Source organism: Scleropages formosus, chromosome 6 (assembly GCF_900964775.1).
Source record: "Scleropages formosus chromosome 6, fSclFor1.1, whole genome shotgun sequence".
NCBI lineage: Eukaryota > Metazoa > Chordata > Actinopteri > Osteoglossiformes > Osteoglossidae > Scleropages > Scleropages formosus.
Genome location: NC_041811.1, coordinates 4,889,900 through 4,917,154, shown reverse-complemented (window position 1 = coordinate 4,917,154; position 27,255 = coordinate 4,889,900). Strand labels below are relative to the sequence as shown.

The following is a 27,255-nucleotide window of genomic DNA, read 5'->3' as shown; positions in this document are numbered from 1 at the left end:
ATTCATCATCTTGTAATACTGTGGCATAGATGACATATAAAAAATAAAAGCAGGGGAAAAAAGTTTAACATTTGGCAAATATGTACAATGAGGTACACTGATGCAAGTTATTTTCTCAGTGTTGCAGTTTACCTAAATTGATTTGGCTACCTATTTTTATTAGGCACTTGCTGCCGTTGGCTAGTGTGTTGTCCACTGCTGTATTAACACCAGTAATGTTTATGGACCTTCTCGTATGAAAAGCCAAACATCTGACACTTCAGTTTTTTCTTTCAAAATAACCTGTCAGTGAAGAGCTATGTCACTCTAGTTTGACCATCTAACTCAGGGCTTCCACTACAAACTATAAGTCAAATCCTGCAATTTAGTAAACACTCAGAATTCCATTCTGCTGTTATGCACAGTGGCAGATTTTTTTTTTTTTTTTTTTTTTTTTTTTTTTTTTTTTAATTAGTCAAAACACACCAGTTTTTTTTTTTCTGAATGGTAGGAGGTAATTTCTCAGATACTGGTTAAGCAAACCAGGAGCAGGCACTTAAAAGACAAATTAAAGTCCCAGCATAACTTATGTAAGAAGCATAACATCCCTGCTTCATCAGAATATTTAGAACATACATCTGTGCTTTCAATCAGTCCATGCCATTTCTGACATTTAATGGCTTCACCCACAAAAAACATCCCTACATTTAAAATTGGTTTCCTTCACAAATATTAAAACTGGTAAAATTAGTGGTTAAAACTTAAACCAACTTAATCCAACTCTAAAATTAAAAGGTTCCTAAAGCCATGGTTAAAAGCAAATGGAGTGGCACACAAAGTAATTCCCCTCCCCCACCAGTGTGGGACCACATTCCTCCCCAGCAAGTGAAGCAGTTAACAGATGGGGTGCATTGTAATTGTGTCCACTGTGACCACTCTATGTCTGACCAAGGTATACAAGGGTAAAGGCCCACCCCTGCATCAAGGCCTGTTCTTTTGTCTGCGGTAAGATTTCCTGTGGTGCCCCCTGGGTCCGTGATGAGGGCCTTCTGGTGGACCGTATGGAGGTCTCCCTGGAATCCAATCCGAAGGCCCTGGCCAAACATACTGATGAATGGGAAAGGGACTGAACTGGGGAGCAGGTGGAGATCTAGCTCCATAGGGTGCCCCCCAATGTTGATTGCTGCTGAAGAACTTGGGGGGCTGCATCTTGAATGGGGATACAGGAACTGGGAGGTCACAGGGGTAGAAGTGCATCTGATTCTGCCCTCCCCATTGGTGCAGAGGCCTGGTAAGGAAAGACAGTCAGTAGCTGTCAAGCACAACTGCTAAATCCCACATTCACAGTGGGACTATGGAAAGTATTTTAGCACGGTAACTGAGGTGCAACAACACAGTAAGGACTGGTGCGTACATGTAGTGGTCGTGGTATGGACTGTCATCAAAAGCTCCTTGCTCGCTGTGGGGTGGGAGCCAGGCTTGGAGGTCTGCTTTACCACGAACGGGCTGCTGCTCCGGTTTGTCCATGCCCTTGTTGCTATAGGAGACGGAAGAGTGAGATCTGTTAAATGAGGTGTGCAGAGTAATTTTAGCCACAAGGGATTTTATAAAAAAAAAAAAAAAAAAAAAAAACCAGGCTGCTGACCACAATGGTGGGGTGGGTGATTCCAGCAGTGAAACCTCAACATGTTTTATCACTCACATTCTAACCACTCAAAAGGCACTGTACTCAGAACCTCACCTTCTCTTTGGTCCATGCTGCAAATCTTGAAGGTAATTTTCCCTCTCTATACAATGACCCCTGGACCGGTTGAACACTAGACAAAACAGCACATGGGCTCAGAAATGCCTTTAGCATGCAGTCAAAAACTGATTTCCCCCCCCCCCAATTAGAGGTGACTAAGAATAATGTTAAAACAGGCTTAGCTTAGCAAGAGGAAGGTTATGTTTTTATTTCAAACTCACACTCAATCGCTTCTGCAGGATCCATCCCTTCAACATCAACAAGGTACCTGAAGAATTGAAAACAGAAACACACTTAATGATTAACATTATTAAGGAAAAACCCATTACTGAAAGTTTGTGAGCTGTTCATTGCTGTATCTGATTTGCATTTTCAGAAACAGGTATCACAAATAAAATACTCTAATACACAAACAGTAAAAAACTGTTGAACAGATTTGAATGAAGCATGTCCAAGACTCCTTTTCTACGTGGGTGCTCTTTACTAATGAATAAATGTGAATACTGCTATCTCTCTGCCCAGAAGGTTAACAGAGGTTACTCTGGCTCTGTAAGAAACAACCTTTACAAAACACTAATAAAATTCAATTAGAAAAATTTATGTATTTTTGAAAAATGTACAGACCTTTTGAAAATCTTCCAGATTCAGCAAAAAAGCTATTACCTGTAAACTGACTTACAAGTTCTGTTCAATCTAGAATGCCCAGGAGGGGTTGGCAGCCCCCGGCATCTGGACCTGCAGAGGTTTCTTTCCTCCTCCCTTGACTATCAGTTGGTTTTTTGGTTCCTTTCCTCCATGGCCAGTAGGCATACTTATAGCTTTAATAAATACATTGGTAACATGTAACGCTAGTCTAGTCTAATCTACAGTTATTTTTATTTGCCATATGTATTTGTTTTTTTGCCCTTTTGTATTTATTAAGCATTCAAGATATACAAGACAAGAGGTTATACCCCATGTGTATTTATCAACGGCTGTACACAAAGACCTAGTCCAACCAACATGAAACCACAGAGAACATCCAGGGTAGCCAACAGACATCTTCATGAGGCATGACCAAAGACCAGCTTAGCTTAGCTACCTTCAACACACTGAACCCAGCAAACCAAACCAACCAACCAAACCAGCAGGGTACCAACATGAGTACTTGAGGTTGTTAAGCGGGCACCTCCCTTCGTCAGTGTTTCATTGAATTAGGTCCACGACACCTCCGGGAGGCTCAACAGCACAGTCTGGCATCCCAGACCCATCCCCCTCCATATACGTTAGATGCCCTTCACCCTCAAAAAATACTGCACCTCCACTAACTCAACAACCGGTTAAATCACAGCTCCATACGTATCTTCAAGACACTGCACCTTCATACCCACCAGCAAAAACAGCAAATGCAATACTCCACCAATCTGAACTACCCTAATTAGTGAGTGACAGAGAAAGTGTGTGCTTCACTGATGTATGGATGAGTAACCCATTGTAGGTAGTGTATCTAGCAACATAAGTCACCTTGGTGAATAAAGTGTGTGGACTAGTAACACTACATCGTATCCATTGTAAGTCGCTTTGGAGAAAAGCATCCGCTAAGTGAATAAATGTAAATAATTAAAGGCCACACCTCCTTAATCACTGCCAGCTGCTTCCCATTACTCACCTCCTGCCACTAATTTTCCACCATTACTCACCTCCATCAACCTGCAACCCCAACTACCCTGCTCTCTTTTCAACCATAACCACTGATTTGCCTTCTCCACTGCTTCAGACAGGTCCTTCACTGCTGCCTTTAATGAGTGGCCTCTGATAAATTTCCCCAACAATGATGCAACTGATTTAGCCACAAACCCCCAACACCTACCTCCACTGGTATCACTTGAGCCTGCCATCCACCATCACCATCTGCATATTTTGACAGTATGCACTTGTAAGCCTCTCCAATACCATCCTCAAATGGCACTGTTAACTCTACAAAGTACAAAATCTGCTCATGCTCCAAAATACAACACCATGTCTGGACACAATGAAGTAACCGCAATGACCAGTGGAACCTGGAGCTGCTTGCACATATCAGCCAGCAGCTTCCAGTCCCCTGCGTTACCCCACCTACGGGCACATCTGCCCTTGCATAGTGTTACTCTCCTGCCCGCACAAAACCAATTGTTTTAGCAGTACTGCAAAGAGGAAAGGAATTCACCACAACATTCAGTTCAACATCTAAGAACTCAATTACAGCACCAAGTATAGCGCCCCTGCTCCAAACTAACCTTACACCCTGACAAAATGTGCCTCAGCATCACCACACCACTACACAACTTACAAGAACCATCACCACTTGCCCACTGCTTAACATTCTGTGGCATTGGCAGCACATCAAAAGTTGCTCCAACAATAAGCTTAAGGCAACTCGCCTCCATAGCCTATACATCTTGCCAGCATAATTTCCCCTTCTCCACACCTTCCCAGTTCACCCACTGACCCTGCTTAACTAATATGACTGCCTTTGCACACCTCGCCTCCTCTTTCTGCTCAATAACTAGCCGCCATTTGTCTGCCTCTGGGGCAGCATTCCACAACTGCCACCTACAGCCCAAGCAAGACCCTGCCTTCCCCCTCTGCAAGTGTCCAACCATGTCTGACAACATCAGCACCCCTTTAGTGCTTTGAACCGCATCTCTGGGGTTCCACACCCTACCTGTCCTCACCAATGGCACCACCTTATCTTTCGAGTCTGCTAGAGTCAGCTCCAGAATCACCACCACCACCACCACACACTTGTACTCTTCCACTAAACTTAGATGATTTAATGCACTGGTAATACGCACAGTGCCGTGAAAAAGTATTTGCCCCCTCCCTGATTTTTTTTTGCATATTTGTCATAGTTAAATGATTGAGATCAAACAAATTTGAATATTACACAAAGGTAACCCAAGTAAATGCAGTTTTTAAATGATGATTTCATTTATTAAGGGAAAAAAGCTGTCCAAACCTACCTGGCCGTATGTTAAAAAGTAATTGCCCCCTAAATCTAATAACTGGTTGTGCCACCCTTGGAGGCAATAACTGCAATCAAGCGTCTGCGATAACTGACAATGATTCTTTCACATCGCTGTGGAGGAATTTTGGCCCACTCTTCTTTGCAGAATTGTTTTAATTCAGCCACATTGGAGGGTTTTCGAGCATGAACGGCCTGCTTAAGGTCATGCCACAGCATCTCAATCGGATTTAAGTCGGGACTTCGACTAGGCCACTCCAAAACCTTAATTTTGTTTTTTTGAGCCATTCAGAGGTGGACTTGCTGGTGTGTTTCGGATCATTGTCCTGCTACATAACCCAAGTGTGCTTGAGGTCACAAACTGATGGCCGGACATTCTCCTTCAGGAACTCCTGGTAGAGCGCAGAATTCATAGTTCCATCAATTATCGCAAGTCGTCCAGGTCCTGAAGCCGCAAAGCATCCCCAGATGATCACACTACCACCACCATGTTTGACTATTGGTATAGTGTTCTTTTTATGAAATGCTATGTTAGTTTTACGCCAGATGTAACAGGACAAACACCTTCAAAAAAGTTCAACTTTTGTCTCATTAGTCCACAGAATATTTGCCCAAAAGTCTTGGGGATAATCAAAATGTTTTTTGGCAAATGTGAGATGAGCTTTTGTGTTCTTTTTGGTCAGCAGTGGCTTTTGCCTTGGAACTCTCTCATGGATGCCATTTTTGCCCAGTCTCTTTCTTATTGTTGAATTATGAACAGTGACCTTAACTGAGGCAAGTGAGACCTGCAGTTCTTTAGATGTTGTTCTGGGTTCTTTTATGAGCTCCTGCATGAGTTGTCGTTGCGTTCTTGGAGTAATTTTGGTAGGCCAGCCACTCCCGGGAAGGTTTACCACTGTTCCAGGTTTTCTCCATTTGTGGATAATGGCTCTCACTATGGTACGCTGGAGTCCCAAAGCCTTAGAAATGGCTCTGTAACCCTTTCCAGACTGATACATGTCAATTACTTTGTTTCTCATCTGTTCTTGAATTTCTTTAGATCGTGGCATGATGTGACATGAGATGTGCTTCACTTTGTCAGACAGGTTCTGTTTAAGTGATTTCTTGATTCAACAGGTCTGGCAGTAATCAGACCTGGGTGTGGCAAGTGAAATTTAACTCAGCTTTCCAAAAAATGTGGTTAATCAGTTCACTCATAGGTTTGGACTGCTTTTTCCCCCCTTAATAAATGAAATCATTTAAAAACTGCAATTTGTATTTACCTGGGTTATCTTTGTAATATTAATTTGTTTGATCTCAATCATCTGACAAATATGAAAAAAATAATCAGGGAAGGGGCAAATACTTTTTCACAGCACTGTGACACTAGTCTGTAATCTCATTATTTTTGTTTATTCACCCTATATAATCATTTTTTTTTTTTTTTATCTTTTGCCTTTGTTCAGTGCTGTCACATTGTGAGAAGAGCACTCTATAAAAATCTAATTGAATGTTCCTAACAGAAGCAAGTGGATTTTTTTTTAAGTTACTTTTCAACCATATTCACATACTCAGGTTTTGCAAAAAGTATAAGACATCTGTTGTGTGTCCAATTATGCATTACAGTGTATGAGATGTTATGAGGACTGACAAACCTGCACACCATGTATCCTGTGCGATTTAAACCATGGGTACAATGTACTCCAATCAACTTATCTGAAGGAGGAAAGAAAAAGAACAGAGTGTATGCAGTCCTGTTTACATTCAACTACTCCAACCACAAAAACAAAGTTTGGATATCTCAAAACTGCAGATTTCATGTTTATTTCATCACATGGACAAAATTCCTGTTTACCATTGGATTCATTTTCCCGAAGAAAGGACCTGACAGCTCGCTTGAAGCTAAGGATGGTTGGATCACTGGGCACCTGGTGTCCTGCGGTAAAAATCTTCACATGAAGTATGCTGTTCGGCAGATCCTACAGCAGGAGAAAGATGGTGGTACAGGTACCATAAGCCAACAAAAGGAAATAAGCTAGACCCAGCTCTCTCCTGGAATGGCTTTGAAGGCAGAAAAATCCACACCCATGATACAATGAATATGAAAGCACGTTTGGCAAGTGTCAGTCCATCAGGTACACAAAAAGCTCCTGTTAAAGAAAAATAGGACTCACTTCTGGCGTATAGTAACGTGTTGTGTACGTGAGATCAATGACAAGACCGAGCTCCTGCTGCTGCTCCTGCAGTTGTTGGACCAAGTCTAGGGGTCCAAAGGCCTTTGTAAGTGGCAAGAGTGATCTGAAGGACTAGAAGACAGATATGAGGTCAACACATCCTCCAGCATGGATGGGGAAATTAGAAAGCCCCAGAGGATGCAGTTCCAGGCTACCAGATGCACAAGGTGTGACATGGTGTGAGTCTCCAAGGGTGTAGTTTTAGGTCTTGGAGGCCAAAGGATATTCTAGTTTAGCAGTTAGATTTTCCAAATAAAGTTATAGCCCTCAGAATTGTTATCTCTTTACATATATACTACTGAGGGCAAATGAATTAGGACATAATTTTTAAGTAACTGACTGCAGAATTCCTTGACCTCCACAGGCACACCACCTGCATGGGAGATTCTGGAGAAAGGTGTAAAACAGGTGCATTTCAAGATTCTTGGCTTACTCGTTTCAAGGGAACCTTGAAAGCAACAAAGCGTGTTCCCGGAATCCTTTTCCCCAAGGCCTGATAGTCTGCCCATCTGCAACACAAAACACAAATCAATTTGTAATTATTAATTAAGAAATAAGCAGTAATTCTGAAAAAGAGAGGTCCCACTAGACTAGTAGTATTAGTCGCACTAAGGGGAAGCAGGTCTTTCTCTCCAATAATAGTGTGCTGTATCACGTTAGTTAGCCGGTTGCGGTTCTAAGCAGCTTTTTTTAACTAAAGTTTATTTCTTACTTTTAACTAAAGACTAAAAGTCAATTAACTCACCGATCTGGAATTCCGTTCTTCTTCTTGGGAGCCATTTTATTCCACCTAGCACAAGGCAAACTGGGAGGGACTGTAGGTACACCGGAGTCCGGGTGAGTGCGGCCTGTACCTGGGCCACAGCCTCGGACTGGTGGTGGGACTGGGGCCCAGAAGCGAAGCCTGAAACCGGGCCTCAGCCTAATGGCGGAGCGCCCCCTCCCAGGAGACGGCGCAGTTAATCAGTCAAACAGTCTCAATCATCCAGTAATCTGCTAATTTACCAGAAAACAACACTTTCAGCATCTTTTCAACCTCATCTCACACCGTGTACACCAAAAAAACCATTCGCGTTAAACTAATTTACTCACCAACCCAACAACAGCTGTACAAACATGCTCCTACACCACATACCCCCAAAGCAGCGTGTGTATGACATCACGGAGCACCGAAGGAAGCGTTAACCCTATAGTTCTACGTACAACTATAAAATTCATTTTTGGGTTCATTTCATTTCGGGAAAAAAAGCAACACTAACACACGTATTTACAAACCAGAGTACATGCAGTACCCTATAGTTCTGCGTACAACTAGAAAATTCATTTTTGGGTTAATTTCGGAAAAAAGAGCTATTGCTACTACTACTAGCACACGTATTTACAAACCAGAGTACGTGCAGTATTCCACCAAAATGTGAACATGATGATAGCAACATTAGGAGAATATATATTAAAACACGAGCACAATGAAAAAGATCATTAATAAAGTAAGAAGACCACCGTCTTCATCACATAATTTTTACAGTTTGAAATTACTTGCAAATAGGCAATTACTTTTAATTTAAATGTTCAAAGCCAAGTCTCTTCCTTGACATGTCATTTGTGTATGTAGTAACGCACCATAATCAATTACAAAATTACAGATATTTCTTTATTTTCGACGGGATTTTAAGTTTATCACCACATTCGTTTCCTTAATATTGATTTCAATGTTAGTCTCTTTTTAAATAAAATACTGCAGTTCAAAGAGTTTTTACCAGGGGACATAACGAATTCGAATAAACGCTGAATGGTTTCAGGGCTACTTTCACAAAAAGCACATTTATCATAAATATTTATCTTAAACTGTTGCACAACAAGGGTTTTACCTGGTAGATTCGATGGAGTAATGAAACCTCTTAACTTCTTAGTTATATTTGGGATCATCCAAACTTCAGGTTCTCTGCTGTTATACCAAGTTTACAGGTTAAAATTTTTAATAATGCGATTTATAGTTTCTGCCGTATTCAAAGCTGCTGTTATGGCTTTTTAAACTAAAGTGCAAAAATTAAAATAAGACCGTTTTTTTTTTGGTGAAGATGCTTAGTTTCCCGGTGTGTCTAAAAGAGTTGAGTGTTAAGTTTTTAGCTTAGTTTTAGTTTCTAATTTATCTTATTTTTTTATGGCAGTTGCATTACTACGGAAAAATCATGTTCTCAGATCAGTGTTGCATGATGTTGTTGGTTATGCAATTTAAAAGCAGTTCTCTTTTGTCACGGTTTATAACTTCATTTGATGATTCATTAATTTAAATATGTAAACACTGTCAGTGATTACCGATAAATTCATCTGTTCGTGAAATATCTCTGAAGAATACATGATTTTTTTTTTTTTTTATTGGGTTTAATTTTGTACCTGTAGCGTCCGGACGGGAGTCCGACACGGACGCGCGTTGCTATTACATCCGAACACGGACGAAATACAAAATGACCTCACGTGCAGTGTGATGTTAGAAGTGCACTGTTCGTACTGTAAGACACTCGGTGGAAGTGAAACAGGAAACACGAGACCAGGAAACACACACGATGTTTGAACTACGGTGAACAGTGAAACGCTATTCAGTGAGTTTGACCACAACCCCGAGACGTGACGAAATACCGGACAGGAACGATGGACCAGGACTGGAGGACAAGAGGCAGGGACTGACAGGACGGGCACTCGGGACTGGAACATGAACACCTAGGAAACAAGAGACTACGAATCGCCAAGAGAGCACAACAGAACTGCTGATTAAGAATCCGCGAGTAGTTCTGCTCCGCTAGCTCCTTTTATACCTCCGTGTCCTACGAGACTGTGAGGTGATACGTAAGCATTAACTAGCGGCACTGAGTGGCGCCGCCTCTGACCAGGAGGGGCAGTGACCCTGTGGGACGTGACAGTACCAGACTAGTTTCTTAACTTTGTATAAAAGCTCTTGTTCATATTAAGAGGTGTATGAATGAAAGAAATGTATAATGATGTCACAAATCCCTTCATACCATTAATATAATGAATGTAACTAACAAGAAACTTTATAACGATCATCATACCTCTGGAAGTCCTAGCTATAAACAGTTAATACATGCTGTGTTTCGGTAAGAACAAGTCTCGGATTTTTGCCTAACAAATTTCTGAAAAAGAAATCTATGCCAAGTAGCTGTCCCGGACTTTTTTGAAAAGTTGAAAAAAATGTCATGCATGGTGGTGGTGTTTTTGTTTATTACGACACACAGTACTCTCACACACACATTTTCAGAACCACTCATCCCATACGGGGTCACGGGGGAACCGGAGCCTACCCGGTAACACAGGGCGTAAGGCCGGAGGGGCAGGGGATACACCCAGGACGGGACGCCAGTCCGTCGCAAGGCACCCCAAGCGGGACTCGAACCTCAGACCCACCGGAGAGCAGGATTGCGGTCCAACCCACTGCGCCACCGCACCCCCTTCACAGTACTCTTGTGCCAGTTTATTCCAAGTCGTGTTGATTGCTATTATTTGGTAATTTCTGAGACGTTTTTTGTCTTTAAAATTGACTTTGTACATAAACGACTTACACTGATTTACCCATTTACACAGCAGTTTCGCTTTTACTGTATCAGTTCTCGGTAAGGGTAAGTACCTCAATAGAGCTTCAGGCGGTGGGAATTCGAACTTGAGTTCTTCGATTGCAAATAGCGCTTCAAATCCCTGCACTAGAATGTATGGAAATGAAATGAGGGAAACCCGATTTTTACATAAAGAAACTGTACAGTCAGTATTTCCTCAATGTCGCGCCGGTGAATTATGAGAAAGTAACTAAGTTGCGCAAACTGCAGACATTCACGCCCATGCCGAACCTGCTGCTGCACACACACTGCGTTACCGGCACTACTCGCGCCTGACGTCCAGCTATTTACTGCGCCTCGTGGGCTCTCGCTAGAGCTCACTTCAGCTCTGAGCGCATCGCGCTTCAGTTGTCACTGTTCAGTTTGTGGTGCACATCTGGCTGCCTCCACTTTGGTCATGTTCTGCTCCACTGACAAGAGCTGCAGGACCAACCGGGCCCTCCTGGTCTCCGTCACAGACTTTTATCCCGGGGTGGCCCTTTCCAGGAGGCCCGGGGCCAAGAAGGACACAAAGAGGCTCCACAATGTGTTGTCAAAGCTTGGCTTCAAGGTGCTCTTGGTGAACGACCCCACAGCGAGGGAGATGTGTGAGATGTTTAAAGCAGGTCTGTACAGGTAACCTCTCAGATAATCATTATTACCTTGACTTTGTAATATGATGAATGAACTCTTATCTGGGTTCCTTTTTGGTGGGTTAAATTTACCTTGTTTCTTTTTCTGGTGGTTGAATTCCTCTGTATTTCTGGTTTTGAGTTAACTTTATGTATGGATTGCCAACCTGTAATAACTGTTCACTCTCAGGTCATTGCGATTCTGGTCTTGGTGGAACTTTATGCAAAATAATGTAAAAACCTGGTTATCTAGCTCATCAAAAGTCAGGTTAAAAATCTGGGTTTTATTTTTGAATCTGATTTGAGTTTTTCTTCTCATATTAATGATGTCACAAAGGCTGTTTATTGTCTGAGAAACATTCAGAAAAATTGGACAAGGACAAAAGATTTTCTTTAGTGCCATGTAATACTGAGAAGTTGCCCAGTGCATTTGTCACTAATAAAACTGATTATTGTACTGCTATTTATTGTAATTCTGGTCTTCCAAAAAAGCTAGTTGATACTCTACAGTGGGTACAGAGAGTTCATATAACACCTGCACCCACTAATTTCATTGGTTGTCTGTAAGCTTTATAACAGTTTTTTAGATATTTTGCTAGTTTACAAACCCTTAAATGATTCAGACCAGAGTGCATTATAAAAAGTCTTTCGGAGTACGTTCCATGCCGTGTTCTCAGATCTTCCACTTATTTATAAATATACTTGTATAGATTTATTGCATATTCCAAAGGTCACACACAATAAAACTGGAGAAGCACATTTCTATTACGATTCATTGATATGGGTTCCTTTAAAAAACTGCTCAAAATTGCTTTTTCTGCTTTTAATCAACATTGTATTGTTGTTTTGATGTATCTTTTTTTATTTATTTCTTTTATTACAACTCATTTTCTTTTTTTGTAAATCATATAATATAATCTTTTAATATATCTTTCAATATAATCTTTTTGTGAACCTGCCGGTGGACTTTGGGGAGTCCACTAGCAGAGTTCCCACAAATGATTATATTTGCTCATGTTAGATACAACTACTGCAACAACCTGTGATGTCACATAACCTAAAGTGATGGTTTCGGTTATGTGGCAGTTCACTGCATGACCCTTTTTTGTCACTTCTGTTCTGATGGCTGTACATACATCATGGTGCATTCTGCTGAGTGCCCATTCGGAGAAAAGGTGACATTTCTTGTACAGGTGATCATAAGGAAGCTGCAGTGTATGTTTTGAGTCACGGTACCGATAAACTGGTCCACCTTACCAAAACAAAGCGATCTCATAGTGGATGCTGATATGGACACATTTTTATCTTTTCAGACTAGGTTAATAGTTACCTGTGCATTTTCAAGGTCCTGCCAGTTAGAGAGAGCCTTTTGTTTCACTCATAATTTCTTGCATATGCCTTTATTGTGCAGCTCACACACAAAGCCTACATAGTTACTTATTAAGATGGAATTGCATCTTTGTTTACATGCTTTTGGGTTAGTGGTAATGCTTATCATAGATAGGGTACATGTAGGTAAGACATGATGAATTAATGAGGTTTAAGGAAAGTATGATCACTTCCAGTCCCATATGCAGCTGGTAGCATAGTTGTTAGAGCTATTGCCTTTGGCTCTAAAGGTTGCAGGTTTAATTCCCATCTTTGGCTGTAGTACCCTTAAGCAAGGTATTTACCCTAAGTTGGTCTAGTAAAATTAACCAGCTGTATAAATGAGTAAAATCATTGTAAATACTTTAACATTGTAAGTTGCTTTGGAGAAAAGCATCTGTAAAATGTAATGTATTAAGAGGGGTAATAAAACTTCCTTCTGCTGTTGGAATAAAGGAAAGGAAGGTTTGTTCACAATGACCTGTCTCCTTCTCCATGTAGCCAGTGAGCAGGTGATTGAGGACTGCTTTTTGGGAGTGATCTCCAGCCACGGGGAGGAGGGTATGGTGTTTGGGGCCGATGGTGGCATCGTCAAGCTACCCCACATATTCAGCATGTTTGACAGCTCTGCTATGAATCGGAAGACCAAGCTGTTTTTTATACAGGTTAGTGTTGCTCTTCAGAGTCAGTGTTAACTTTATTGACTCAATTCAAGGCTCTTTGATGAAGAGAATCAGTTGATGTTGTATATAGAGGTTTTAATTCCAGTTAAAGATTTAAGATCATTTTAAGAGATTACCCTCAGTGTGGTTTCCCTTTTCACACAATCATGTTAGGGGGTGTATGAAAAGAAGTTTAAAGGGTAATACACAATGGTGCAGGAGCTTCCGTCTTGCCTGCAGCATCTGCATGTTTTTTGAGTGTAGACCTTTCAGATCTGGTGAGGTAAATGTGACCAACCAGAGACATAACAAAGCCCAATCCCACCTTTGGTCCCTCCAGGTTTCTTTGACCAGTTGCTTTAGATTTTAGTCAGGCAGCAGCTGATAGAATAGGGGTTAGAACTGCTATCTTTCGACCCAAAGGTCGTAGGTTTAAATCCCACCTCTAGCTATGGTACCCTTGAGAAAGGTACTTGGAATTTAGACTTTTAGACAAGCTAATTTACACAGCTGATTGTTTTTCTCCCACCCGTAGAAAAATGGGACAATTGGTTGCATAAAGGTTAGTACTGCTGCCTTTGAATCCAATAGTTGCAGGTTTGATTCCAACCTCTGGCTATAGTACCCTTGAGTAAAATACTTACCATAAATTGCTCTAGTAAAAAAAAAGTTACCCAGCTGTGTAAATGGATAAATAATTTAATTTATTACTGTTCCTCTAGCTAGCTAGCTGTCGTCTCTAGTGTCCTTTTAATTGTTCTAGTTTACAGATAAATTACATGTTCCATATAGCCTTTTTGTATTCATATTATATTTATATTTTATTTAAATCTTTTTATAGCATTGTGCATATTATATATTGTATGCATTGTTGCCAGACTCTGGCTTGTGTACTGCACTGTTTTGTCTTGTTTCTGCACTCGTCTGTTGTATTTATCTTTTTTAAAGACTGCGCTGTATGTTTTATGTGGCATGGAAGTCCAAGGAGAAATGAAATTTTGTTCTCCTGTATGTGTAACTCATCTATAGGTAGAATGACAAAGTTGACTTTGACTTGAATTGCTCCAGTAAAATTACAGTTTTGTAAATGGTTAAATAATTGCTAGTAGCTTAGCATTGTAAGTAGCTTTGGAGAAAAGTATCACCTAAGTGAATAAATGTAATGTAGTTTAGTCACTGCTTATCCAACTTCTGCAGGCATGTCGTGGAAGAGATTTAGACCCTGGAGTAGAAGTGGATACAGACTCAGTGGCCGACGAGAAGGACAAAGACAGCTTCTCTCACTGCCTCTCCATTCCCATCAACACAGCTGTCGGCTTTGCCACCTCCCCAGGTAAGACCTCCAGCCACTCTTGTCTCCAAAACACCACTCAGACTCCCTGCTCCCCTTCCTACAAACAAGTGGTTATGATTTGTTTCATCAGTATATGGCATAAGATACCATGTTCTGTTTTTCCTATTTATGGTAGCTATTTGCAAAGGCATTTCCAATGCTTCTATCCATAGCAGAAGTAAAATATTATGGCCCCATTGCTTTCAGCAGACATTAGGGTTGATGAATTGTTCTTCATCAATACCTTACAGGTGAGAGCACTCAATATGCCACAATTATTTTGAAAAAGGAACACTGATATGGATCAGAAATAGAATATCAGAATATGATGAAAATTGAGGAATGGACTTGCCAGTCTCACCTCTAAAGTTAGATTCTTGTGACCATGTTTAGACCAGAACCCACAAGATTTTGGTGATCTGAAATCACACAGAAGGCACATTAATCACAATTGCAACTGTTTGTACTGGAATGAAATTCAGCGGGGACTGTTTTTCTCAGGTTACAGTGCCTTCATGCACCCACTGGGCTCCGTGTTCCTCCAGACACTATGTGACCTCCTGGAGAAGGATGGAGGGAGGGATCTGGAGGTCACTCAGCTCCTGACACGCCTCAACCACTGTGTGGCATACAAGTTCCAGGCCAGGGGCCGAGAGCTGGCAGGCAAGAAGGAGATGCCCTGTTTTGTCAGTCGCCTCACCTGCCAGCTGTTCCCATTCGCTAGCAAGCAGGGGCCCCAGAAAGCCAAGGAGGACTCCTTTAAGTGCCTGACTGATGAGCCCAGGAGGATCCGCAAGCATTCTATTAGCTGACTTTAAGGAGCTCAGGTCTTGTAAAAAAAAAAATCCCAATTGTTGCTAGGGTGCACTCTGGCTCTCTCTGAGGACCAAATTCAATGTGAAATGAACTGACAAAGATATTTGTTGAAGGGGGACTTGTGGCTCAAGTTTTTTTAAAAAATATTGTGTAGTTCTGAAAGCACAAAACTATGTTGCCATAAATGCATCTATTTTATTCTATCACAGGATGAGGAAATATGTGCAAACTGCACTGCTGGTCCATTGCACTACGGCTTCATCTTATTTCACTCTGTAGATACCTCAGAGTGAAAGACTGGTGGAGATCGGTGGCTGGGTGTCACCACAGCACACACGTCAACTTTGGCTGTGTAATTATAAAGGTGGCCAAAATAGAGCAGTTTATTTTTTTTTATTTGAGTCTCCATTTCTAAAAATGTAAATTGTCATCCTTTACATATCTTCATGAGAATATATTCAGGAGCACTAATGTTGGCATATGTGGCCTCAGGCATCTTTCCTTAACATCTAGAGCAGACAAATTGCTGTCATAATGTGTGCAGGCCACCTCTGCATAGGAAGGAAGTGATACTTGTGGGGCCAAGATTACTGGTACAGAACATTCTAGGATGCCTGTCTCCAAGCTCTTGTCAATATGGTATGATTATGTGCAAAAGCCAGTTAGCCAGAGAGAGGTGGGGTGTGTCATCGGTGTCCCTGTATTCACCATTACCATCAGCTAATCATTGTGTGGGTAGGTGGGGGAGGGGAAGGCAGAACAAAAAAAACTCATGCTAACCAGAGCTTTTCAAACACTCCCCTCCCCAAAAACACCCAGAAGCCAACCAGGTGATCCATCATCTGGCGCTCATGTCTGACAGGTCTTTTTGGCGTACGTTTGGCATGTTCAGAAGGACAAGATGAGCAAAGTTTTTTGAACTCTTGCTAACTTACTGCTGCTTTCTTGATAAGAGGCTTCAGGTGCCATAATATGCACTTTTCCAAAACAATGTTGTAAGCCATTAAATTTTATAACACCTGACAAAAGCAAAGGTCGTAAATGTATATATTCTTAAAAACGGGACATGTGCTTGAGTCCAAAAGCCATTCTGAGCTTGTATTATAACATTTTTGTGAGAGAACTATATTGTTGGTGCCTATCGCTGCTTCTAAAGCACTTTCCTACAAAGTAAAACTCACTGGCTGTATTTATTGTACATGTCACAATTCTACATAATCAGTTGTTTTGTCATTTTAATTATATTGAGACATAGATGTCAGAAAAGTTTTGTCATTTTAAAAATATTGAGACATGAATGTCTGGTCCTCATATGAATGCTATTAGAAGATGAAGGTGAAAACTGGTCAATGAGGCCCCTGTCACGCTGAGAGTTGGATATGAGGAGAGCAGACTCAAGTGCTGATGCTAACTCGCTTTATTTGTATCACACACTGGATTGCACCCAGAGAACAGAGCAGAGCAGTCAGCCTCAGAAGACAGGTGAGGAGAACGTCTCTCAGTTAGAGGTTCCGCAGCCAGGTATGTCAGGGCAGGTGCTTTTATACTGCATCTCCGGGGTCATGCCAGGGATGCCAGCACCAGTGACAGACCCAGCCCATCTTTACATTATGAAGCCCCATCACTTTTTAGAAAGAAAGGTAAAAAATAACACATACACATTGTCGGAACCGCTTGTCCGATACGGGGTCGCGGGGAGCCTAACCCGGCAACACAGGGTGTAAGGCTGGAGGGGAGGGGACACACCCAGGACAGGACACCAGTCCGTCGCAAGGCACCCCAAGCGGGACTTGATCCCCAGAGTCACCGGAGAGCAGGACCCGGTCCAACCCACTGCACCACCAAGCCCCACCACGTAAAAAATATTTAATGTGAAAAAGGATTTTTTTTTTTTTTGTAAAATGCATCATAGGATTTAGGCAGTCTGACATGACTATATTTAGCTATAATGGACCCTTGGCTGAGGTAAGGGCTGCTAGTCCCCCTCTTGCATGGCCCAGGTGACCATATATTTACATTTATTCACTTAGCAGACATTTTTGTCCAAAGCAACTTACAACAGATACTACCTAGTGTTACTAGCCCACACACCTTATTCACCAAGGTGACTACACTGCTAGATACACTACTTACAAGGGGTTACTCATCCATGCATAAGTGAAACATACTCACTCCGTGACACTCACACACTATGGGGGAGCCTGAATAGCATGTCTTTGGACTGTGGGAGGAAACCCACGCAGACACGAGGAGGACATGCAAACTCCACACAGACTGAGCAGGGATTGAACCCACGTTCTCTCGCACCGCCCAGGCAATGTGAAATGGCAGCGCTACTCGTAACATCGGAAATTTGTTCTTTGCCATTCTTTATTCAGCAACATGTCATGTCCCAGGTGTGGAAAAAATTCATAAGTCAACCATTTGTAACATGTAAAAGTAAAGTATCGTTACAGTATCTTAGTCAATGATAGGAGCTGAATTCAATTCTGTTACCATTGTGAGATAACACTGCTAACCACTACACCACCTGCTGGTATAAAGAATGGTTTTTAACTGGTGTAATATCTAGTGTAATATTTTGTGTATGTTTCACTTTTTGCCTGTTTTTGCAAGTTCTGATTGCTTATTATCAGTTATTAGATTGTACTAGATATCAAGAGTGCATATTGTCAAATTCCATATATTCTGCTGTTTTTGTGACTGTGACACCAGTGCAAAAGCGTAGGCAGTAAAAAAATGAATGTTCTTAAATATTTATTTTATTTTTATTTTGCCTCTGGTCCCTTCTTAGGTGCTCTATTTCACTATTTGCATAATTGGAATGGCAGCATGCCGGAAGGCTGATTACTACATATTCCCAGAAATTCTTACCATATCTGATAAACAAGGTGGAGCTGTCTGAGTCATAGAGCAGAACACAGGACAACACACAGGTCTCAGCAGCTGAACCTGTCTAGAGTAATCAGTTCATTTCTCAGACGAGGACGTGGACTCTGCATTTTCACTTCTGCACTTAATTGCTTCATTAAAGCCATTGTGTGTACGGGAAACTCACCTTACCTGATGTGACGTGTTAGTCAGTCATTGTGTAACAGGAAACTATAAAATCTCCAGTGCTTTGTGTACCTGTTTGCTTGATTTAGATAGGAGTGTCAAATCAACTTCCTTCATTGTTGGCGGTAAATAACAAGATGGCAGTTGTTACACATGTTTACAGAATAAATTGGTGGGAAATTGTCATTCACTTTTTTCAGAGACATCATTTTTACTTTCAGTCATTTTAACTGTGATTTTGTTCTCAAAGCTAATAATATTAAAGTCTTTAAGTGTGCATGTATTCTATCTTTATTGACTCAGACACTCCCTTCCTGCCCAGGATCTGGTTGAAGGCAACACTCTTTTGTAAACATAAGTTGAATTTTGAACCATTCAAACCAAAGCTTCTGAACAACAGTACATTACACCAACAGAAGGAGAGATCTGGACACGTGATTCTGCAGTATAGTCACATATTGAATAAAACAGTATTCATTACACAAATGGCTGTGTAAAGAGGTTTTTTTAAAACAGGTATCAGAGTACACTCTTATCAAGCACATCAAAATAGGGGGGAGAAGTGAGTCCAAAAGAGTTGTGTTTTGAGACCCATCTTGATTGTTGAGAGAAACAGCAGCACTGAGTAAAAGAGGGTGGCCATTTCACTGCAATGAAGCCACAAACAAGAACCTTTGTGCTTTGATTTTGGACCTCTTGTGCTTGGGACCACCAAGCGGGCAGAGGTTAATGATCATTGCAGTCTGGCTGGGACATAGCAAACAATCAGGTCTTGTAGGTATAAGAATTCAATATTGCTTCTACTACAGGTCCGTTGTCTACCATTGGTTCACCTCCCTGTCCATCATCATCAGTCTTGTTATCACTTCCTCTGTCTGCACCAATCATCTCCAGGCTTCGCCACTTGATAAACCCCACCATTTGCCAAGTGAACTTTAGACTTTTGTTCTATGGCACTTGTGTTTGATCATTGACTTTAGTTATTTGATTGTTTAAGCTTTCTTTCTCTGATTTATTGTGATGATTAGTTATTTATTTTCTTTTTGTGGTGTTGTCTTTAGAGCAAAGAGGATGGTTCAAATTCAAATTTCATTTGTCACATACACAACCATATACAGTACAGCGTGCGGTGAAATGCTTTATACAGCTGTCCGACATAACAATCTAAAAAGACAAATAACAGGTGCTAAAATCTAAAAAAAAATACAATCTATTGACGTATATGTAAGACCAAAATATATAAATATCTATAAACAGATGTGCAATGCATTGTAAATATTTGTGCAGCATAAGATGTAGTGCAATATGGTGTGCAACAGTGCAATGTAATGTGCAAGATCGCGCAGGTAGTTCAGTTTGAGTTTGTATATATGAAATGGAATACCAGAGGTGGAGTGGTTCCTGGAGGTGACTGGTATTTAGTCCTTGGTGTTGTATTGATTGAGGGCCCGAACAGCCCGAGGGAAGAAGCTCCTCTTCATCCTCTCTGTATTGGCCTTTAAGGAGCGGAAACGCTTCCCTGACCGCAGCAGAGAGAAGAGTCCGTTGCTCGGATGGTTGAGGTCTTTAAGCATGTCATGTTACCTACATATCCAACAAATAGGTTTCAGCAGCCTGTCTAGACACACTAGGAAAGAGGTGGGTGCCACCAGCTGTACATTCCATTATTGGTAGAGTAGATTGGTTAGGATGTCACAGATGCTGAGGGCCCTTTTGTTTTGTCCAGTTGTCTATAGGTAGAATAGTCTACTAACTTGAGATGAGAAAAACCAAACCAAACTGTTATTTGCTTTGGCATGTCTTAGTTCCTTTTTCCACCTGGAAAGTGTCTTTGTGTTTCTGTAAATATTGTACATAGTCACCTGAATTTCTGAACCAATTAGTAGAATAAAAAGAGGCTGCACTTAGCACTTAATTCTTGCATGTGTGATTTTGTTGGCTCCTTGTTACCAATCGTCACCATTCACTTGATGTTATACCCTAGATGCCATAGAATTATAGTATTTTTTCAGCTTTTATTTTCTGTGATATTTTCAATGGTGGAGCATGTGGTATGGTGGTTAGCTCCAGATCCAGGTTCAGATCGTACCCCCTGCTGTGGTCCCCATGAGCTGCTCAGCTGTATAAATAGGCAAATAACCGTAAGTAGCTTAACATACCAACCTTTCACAAGTAAATTGCTTTGGAGGAAAGCAAGTTATGTTAACTCACACACACTGTCTGAAACCGCTTGTCCCAAGTGGGGTCACAGCAAACTGGAGCCTAGCCCAGCAACACAGGGCACAAGGCTGGAGGAGGAGGGGACACATAAATGGGCTGCTAATATTCATCACGAGATGGATTGGGTGTCTTTTGTTTAATAGAGGATCTAGTAATGGGTTGTTAATGGTGGTGTGCTCTTTATTGCACATACTTTTACATTGCTTGGGCTTTATGTGTGTTTTTTGTATGTTCTGTTTCAGATATTAAGGTCCTGGCCTACTGTAACAAGAAATTTATGTGCCAGTAATGGGGGAAGAACTTGTTACTTCGCTGTTGTTGCCATGCGTCAGTGGGTACAGAAAGTGAACACAGTAATGCTTTGCTGTGGTCAAGTCCTGCAGAGGAGCAATCGATGTCAGTTGCCAGGTGGTGCTGAGACTAACTGTCAAGAGGAGTTTTATAGTTTTCACAGCTTTTCTGTGCTGGACCAGAACCGTGCTGTGTTGTGTATAGCTGTGGCACATTTACTGCCATGGTAAGTGTTTTCTGTTGTTTGACTGCTTTATGGTTTTAACCATGGTAATTTTTTTAAACTCTGACTGGTATGTCTGTCTTACAGTGCCTGGGTGGTGCGAGAGGACCTGGGTTTGATCCCTGCGCAGTCTGTGTGGAGTTTGCATGATGTTATCCCCATGTCTGCATGGGTTTCCACTAGGTGCTCTGGTTTCCTCCCACAGTCCAAAGACATGCTATTCAGGTCCCCCCCAGTGTGTGAGTGACAGAGAGAGTGTGTTTCAGTGATGTATGGATGAATGATCCATTGTAAGTAGTATATCTAGCACTGTAAGTCACCTTGGTGCATAAGGTGTGTGGGCTGATACATGGAAGTAGCTTTGGAGAAAAGTGGCTGTTAAATAAATGTAAATGCAATGTAAATGAGAGTGGGGTGCTGTGACGCAGCAGGCTTGGCCAGGTCCTGCTGTGTGGTGGTCTGGGCTTTGAGTCCTGCTTGGGGTGCCCTGCAGCAGACTGGCCTCTACCTCCCCCCTCCCCCAGGGCGGAATTAGATGAGGACCAGCAAGAACAGTTAAGAGAGCTTCTGGATGCTTTCATGAACATTTTCGCGGCCAGGGATGAGGACTGCACCAGGACGGATCTGGTACAGCACTGCATCGAGACGGGTGACGCGGCCCCACATCCCCCATCCGCCTGCGACTGCATTACCTGGCGCTGCCAAAAAGATAGATTGCAGAGGCATTGTATTTGCTTATTTGTGTATCATAGAATATTTTTTTTAAAAAATGGTGGGAGGGTATCAGGATTTGTCTATCCTGTGTTTCATGCACCTACTCAAATGATGAACCTCGGTACAGCAAGCGGTAGGTCACAAACTAGGTTTACTTGAGACTTTCATGTCTGCAGCTATGTCTCTTTCTCTTAATGTAATGCATAAATTGTACTTTTGCTGAGATGTACGTCGCTTTGGACAAAAGCGTCTGCTAAATGAATAAATGTTAATGTAAATGTAAGAAAGTTAAGGAAATGGCAGCAGCGGGCATCATTGAACCCTCCAGCAGCCTCTGGTTAATGCCGACAGTCCACGTGCAGAAAAAAGACAGCAACCGGCAGTTTTGTGTGGACTGTCATCACCTGAACGCCATGATCAAGCAGGACTCATAACCCCTGCCATGGATTGATGATGCGCTGGACTGGATTTGCGGAGTGGCTACTGGTGGGTCACTTTTGCACCAGAGACCCATGAAAAGACAGTGTTGGCTGGTGGTTCTACACTACCACAGACTTGCCCCTTACCATCCCAAGGAACCCACACCGGAGCCCCCCATCGTGAATCTGCCAGGTCCTGTGGACTCACTGCCTCCACACAGTCCCAGGAGAGAGCATGCAGTTGCCTCAGTGCCTTAGGTACTTTGTTTTGGCGAGATTGATGGTCACCGGGATGAACGACTGCTGAAGGGAGGGGCAATGTGACGGCACTGAGGGGAGCGGAAATCACTCTCTGTAAATAGTTATTAGTGTTCATATCTGTACATAGTTTGGTGTTCTGTTATGATTGGTTGTTTTATTGTTTACATGTAGTTTGGTACAGGGGGAATTCTGGGTAATTCTAGCAGTGGTCCCTTAACTGTTGTGTGCAGTAGGGGGACTGTGAGTGACCTAGGGAGTGACCCACTGTTTGGTATGACTTGGTACTGTCTGAAGTACCTTTGTTAGGACTGCTAGAAAAAACATCTACACAGTTAGTTAATAAAGAGCCTGTTTCTTTTACCCTCACTCCTGTTGTATTGTTTTCTGAGATGAATATTACTTGGGAGAAAAGTTTCTGCTAGATGAAAAAATGTAAATCTAGATTTTGATGCTAATTCCTCTTCCTCTCTTTTCTGCTCTTCTGTTAATCCAGAAATAGAGCAGACAGCACATAGGCAGAAAAAGAAGTAAACATTGACAAGTGACAAACTGGATCTCACCAAGTAATGCCAGAAGGTACAAGGAGAGGATCATCATGGCAAAACCAGGACCTGAACAGGTTTCACTGGCACTTCAGAGCCTCCCTCTGAATCAGACTGTTTCGGGAACACTGTGACTTCCATCTCAAAAGGATCAAAGCAATTCAGTGTAGAAGACCTAAGCCCAATGCTGCATCTGTATGATCACCAAATTAAAAAAGAGACTGTGCTGCTCAACATAGAGGAAGACTGTAGTGGTCTACATCAGTACAGGACTACAGAGGTGCCCTGTTTTGCCTCAGAGCAGATAAACTCTGTCACTTGTCTACCCAAACAATATAAATCAGAGCCAAGTACAGTTATGGTAGAATTAATAATAACAATACAATATAATGATGTAATGATAATAACTAATAATAATGAATGTAACTACAGTATTTATAATAGAGGGACATAGAAAGAGATAATAAATGTTACTATTGTGATGATGAACAAAGGACACAGAGGAGGCTGGAGCCAAGTACAGGATCGTTTATTCAGAATCAAAGAACTAGACAGGTTCTCGTGGTCGGGGACGGGCAAATGGTTGGTCAGTCGGCCAACTGAACAGAGGCGAGGATGTGAAATCGTGGTCGAGGGACATGGTGGGCAGTTATCACAGAGATGTGGAAGGGGACTGGGGAACGTTGAGGAACAGGACGTGGAAGAGCAGAGTGAAGGAGGTTTGAGAACATGGGGGGTGGGGAGGGTTGTTGTCTGGAGTGAGATTCTGCAACTGGGAAGAAGTGTATTTTGTAGCCGAGTGCTCTCTGAGGGAGAGAGTGTGTGCACGTGCAATACATTGTTTGTTGGCATCTCACCTTTTGCTTTCTTATTTCCACTTTAGTTTCAGTTGTGATTGTTTTCCTTTTCTTGGATGTATCACCATCACTTGTATCACATTTACACTTTGGTGCCATGGTTAGGAGGGTAAAAACAAAAAAAATCAAATCCAAATACAATAATACACCAGACACTATTAACAGGAATGTGGTCCAACTGAAAAGAACCAAGTCTTTGTCCTACCTTGGGCTCATGCGTCCTGCCCATGAGCTGACAAACCTCTGTAGATGTGTAATGTTTTGATGCGCTTTGCAAAGTAGTGCCCGTTTATTATTACAAACCTATTTATCTACAATAACTTGAATTTTCAATATAATAGGCTTAATTATGAAGTTTTCATTTGATTGTTACTTAAGGGTTACAAAAAAAATCAACTTCCGGTCATTAAGGGGGTGGTTCGTAAGTCGGACGTAGTGATTCCGCATTGCAAATCAGGCAGAGATTGACAGTGCTCTGATCCAATGGCGTTGAGCACTGTCAGATTGACGGTACTCTAGCCCAATGGTGCTGGGGGCCACTGGAGGGGCCAATCATATTTGACGGGTGGGTTGATGCCACCCCATGCCGCCCCTTTAGACACGCCCCTGCTTCCCGGAACTGCCCTGGCGGAGTCCAACATGCACCGGGAACAGGTCTGACTTACTGCCGGCAATGCGAACCAAGCTCCTGCTCCGGTCATACAGGGAACGAACAGCCCGTAGCAACGAGCCCCGAACCCCATAATCCCGAAGTACCCCCCACAGGATGCCACGAGGGACACGGTCGAATGCCTTCTCCAGGTCCACAAAACACATATGGACTGGTTGGGCAAACTCCCACGAACCCTCCAGCACCCTAGTGAGGGTATAGAGCTGGTCCAGTGTTCCACGGCCAGGGCGAAAACCGCATTGCTCCTCCTGAATCCGAGGTTCGACTATCGGTCGGATTCTCCTTTCCAGTACCCTGGCATAGACTTTCCCAGGGAGGCTAAGGAGTGTGATCCCCTTGTAGTTGGAACACAATCTCTGGTCCCCCTTCTTAAAAAGAGGGACCACCACCCCGGTCTGCCAGTCCAGAGGCACCGTCCCCGAACTCCACGCGATGCTGCAGAGGCGTGTCAGCCAAGACAGCCCCACAACATCCAGAGACTTGAGAAACTCGGGGCGGATCTCATCCACCCCCGGAGCCTTGCCACCGAGGAGTTTTTTGACTACCTCAGCAACTTCAGCCAGGGTAATGGACGAGTCCCCCTCCAAGTCCCCAGCCTCAGCTTCCTCTACGGAAGGCGTGTCGGTGGGATTGAAGAGATCCTCAAAGTACTCCTTCCACCGCCCGAGAACATCCTCAGCTGAGGTCAGCAGCGCACCACTTCCACTGTAAACAGTGTTCGTGGAACACCGCTTCCCCCCTCTGAGTCGCCGGACGGTTTACCAGAATCTCTTTGAGGCTGACCGAAAGTCTTCCTCCATGGCCTCACCGAACTCCTCCCAAGCCCGAGTTTTTGCCACGGCGACTGCCAGAGCCGCGCTCCGTTTGGCCCGTCGGTACCTGTCAGCTGCTTCAGGAGTCCCATGAGCCAGCCAGGCCAAATAGAACTCCTTCTTCAGCTTGACGGCATCCCTTACCTTCGGTGTCCACCACCGTGTTCGGGGATTGCTGCCGCGACAGGCGCCGGAGACTTTATGGCCGCAGCTCCGAACCGCCGCCCCGACAATGGAGGTGTGGAACATAGTCCATTCGGACTCAATGTCTTCAGTCTCCCTCGGGACCTGGTTGAAGCTCTGTCGGAGGTGGGAGTTGAAGACCTCTCTGACAGGGGCCTCCGCCAAACGTTCCCAACAGACCCTCACTATGCGTTTGGGCCTGCCAGGTCTGTCCAGCTTTTTCCCCCGCCATCGAATCCAACTCACCACCAGGTGGTGATCAGTTGACAGCTCAGCCCCTCTCTTCACCCGAGTGTCCAAAACATATGGCTGAAGATCAGAAGAAACGACTACAAAGTCGATCATCAACCTCCGACCTAGGGTGTCCTGGTGCCAAGTGCACTGATGGACACCCTTATGCATGAACATGGTGTTCGTTATGGACAAACCGCGACTAGCACAGAAATCCAATAACAACTCACCGCTCGGGTTCAGATCAGGGAGGCCGTTCCTCCCAATCACGCCCCTCCAGGTATCACTGTCGCTGCCCACGTGGGCGTTAAAGTCCCCCAGTAGAACGACAGAGTCCCCAGTGAGAGTGCTTTCCAGCACGCCCCCCAGGGACTCTAAAAAGGCCGGGTACTCTACACTGCCGCTAGGCGCATAAGCACAAACGACAGTGAGAGACCGTTCCCTGACCCGAAGGCGTAGGGAGACGACCCTCTCATTCACCGGGGTAGATTCCAACACATGGCGGCTGAACTGGGGGGCTATTAATAAGCCCACACCAGCCCGCCGCCTCTCACCTTGGGCAACGCCAGAATAGTGGAGAGTCCACCCTCGATCGAGAAGAGTGGTTCCAGAACCCAAGCTGTGAGTGGAAGTGAGCCCGACTATATCTAGACGGTATCTCTCAACTTCCCGCACCAGCTCAGGCTCCTTCCCTGCCAGTGAGGTGACATTCCAAGTCCCAAAAACCAGAGTTGGCTCCCGAGGTTTGGGTTGGCCGGGCACTCGGCCCCGACCACCGCCCAAATCACAACGCACCGGCCCCTTACGGTTTCTCCGGCAGGTGGTGAGCCCACCGAAGAGCGGCTCCACATCATGGCTTCGGGCTGAGCCTGGCCAGGCCCCGTGGGCATAGACCTGGCCACCAGGCGCTCGCATGCGAGCCCCTCCCACAGGCCTGGCTCCAGGGTGGGGCCCCGGTGACCCCATACTGGGCAGGGTAAACGAAAGCCTTGATTTTTTCTTCATAAGGGGTTTTTGAACCGCGCTTTGTCTCGTCTGTCATCCAGGACCTGTCTGCCATGGGAGACCCTACCAGGGGCATATAGCCCCAGACAACATAGCTCCTGGACTCATTCAGGCACTCAAACCCCTCCACCACGGTAAGGTGGCGGTTCACGGAGGAGCCACAGAGAATGTATACAAAATATTTAGTATCACCAGATTTATTCCCTTGCATTAAGTGGGTCAACATATTTCTGCAGGCTGCCAGTCATTTATGAGATGGTCCCTTTGGCAATAACTAAGGTCTGAAAATTGTTGTGTACACAAATGGACACAAAGAAAGTTTTTGTACAACCCTGCCATTTTTAATTAGTTGTACCTTCATCCAGGTGAGTGTATGCCATCAGGCTTCTTCAGCTGTTACAAGAATTTGCACCACGAGTTGTATTCAACCTGCCA

The 27,255-nt window shown here is 43.3% G+C and overlaps 2 protein-coding genes across 5 annotated transcripts; one reads left to right on the top strand and one right to left on the bottom strand.

The window, feature by feature from the left end:
* Window positions 1–438: 438 nt before the first annotated feature.
* On the bottom strand, window positions 439–9,259 carry dusp11 (dual specificity phosphatase 11 (RNA/RNP complex 1-interacting)). Of its 4 annotated transcripts, none has more exons than XM_018734410.2 (10): window positions 8,788–9,259; window positions 7,665–7,915; window positions 7,353–7,428; window positions 6,860–6,991; window positions 6,541–6,664; window positions 6,341–6,401; window positions 1,945–1,991; window positions 1,721–1,796; window positions 1,394–1,516; window positions 439–1,267 (listed from the first exon to the last, which is right to left on the bottom strand). In XM_018734410.2, exons 2-10 carry the CDS (start codon window positions 7,697–7,699, stop codon window positions 961–963), a joined length of 981 nt encoding a protein of 326 aa, XP_018589926.1. In that variant the 5' UTR covers window positions 7,700–7,915; window positions 8,788–9,259; the 3' UTR covers window positions 439–960. The 4 variants fall into 4 exon arrangements, with proteins under 4 accessions (XP_018589926.1, XP_018589923.1, XP_018589925.1 ...); XM_018734407.2 differs by lacking the exon at window positions 8,788–9,259 and adding an exon at window positions 8,012–8,122; XM_018734409.2 differs by lacking the exon at window positions 8,788–9,259 and adding an exon at window positions 8,012–8,122 and having other exon boundaries at window positions 7,665–7,912.
* Window positions 9,260–10,818: 1,559 nt separating this feature from the next.
* Window positions 10,819–15,443, top strand: LOC108923620 (caspase-7-like). The gene is made up of 4 exons (XM_018734489.2): window positions 10,819–11,150; window positions 13,026–13,189; window positions 14,384–14,519; window positions 15,021–15,443. The coding sequence occupies exons 1-4, from the start codon at window positions 10,943–10,945 to the stop codon at window positions 15,329–15,331; spliced, it is 819 nt and encodes a 272-aa protein (XP_018590005.1). The 5' UTR covers window positions 10,819–10,942; the 3' UTR covers window positions 15,332–15,443.
* The last annotated feature ends 11,812 nt before the right edge of the window (window positions 15,444–27,255 follow it).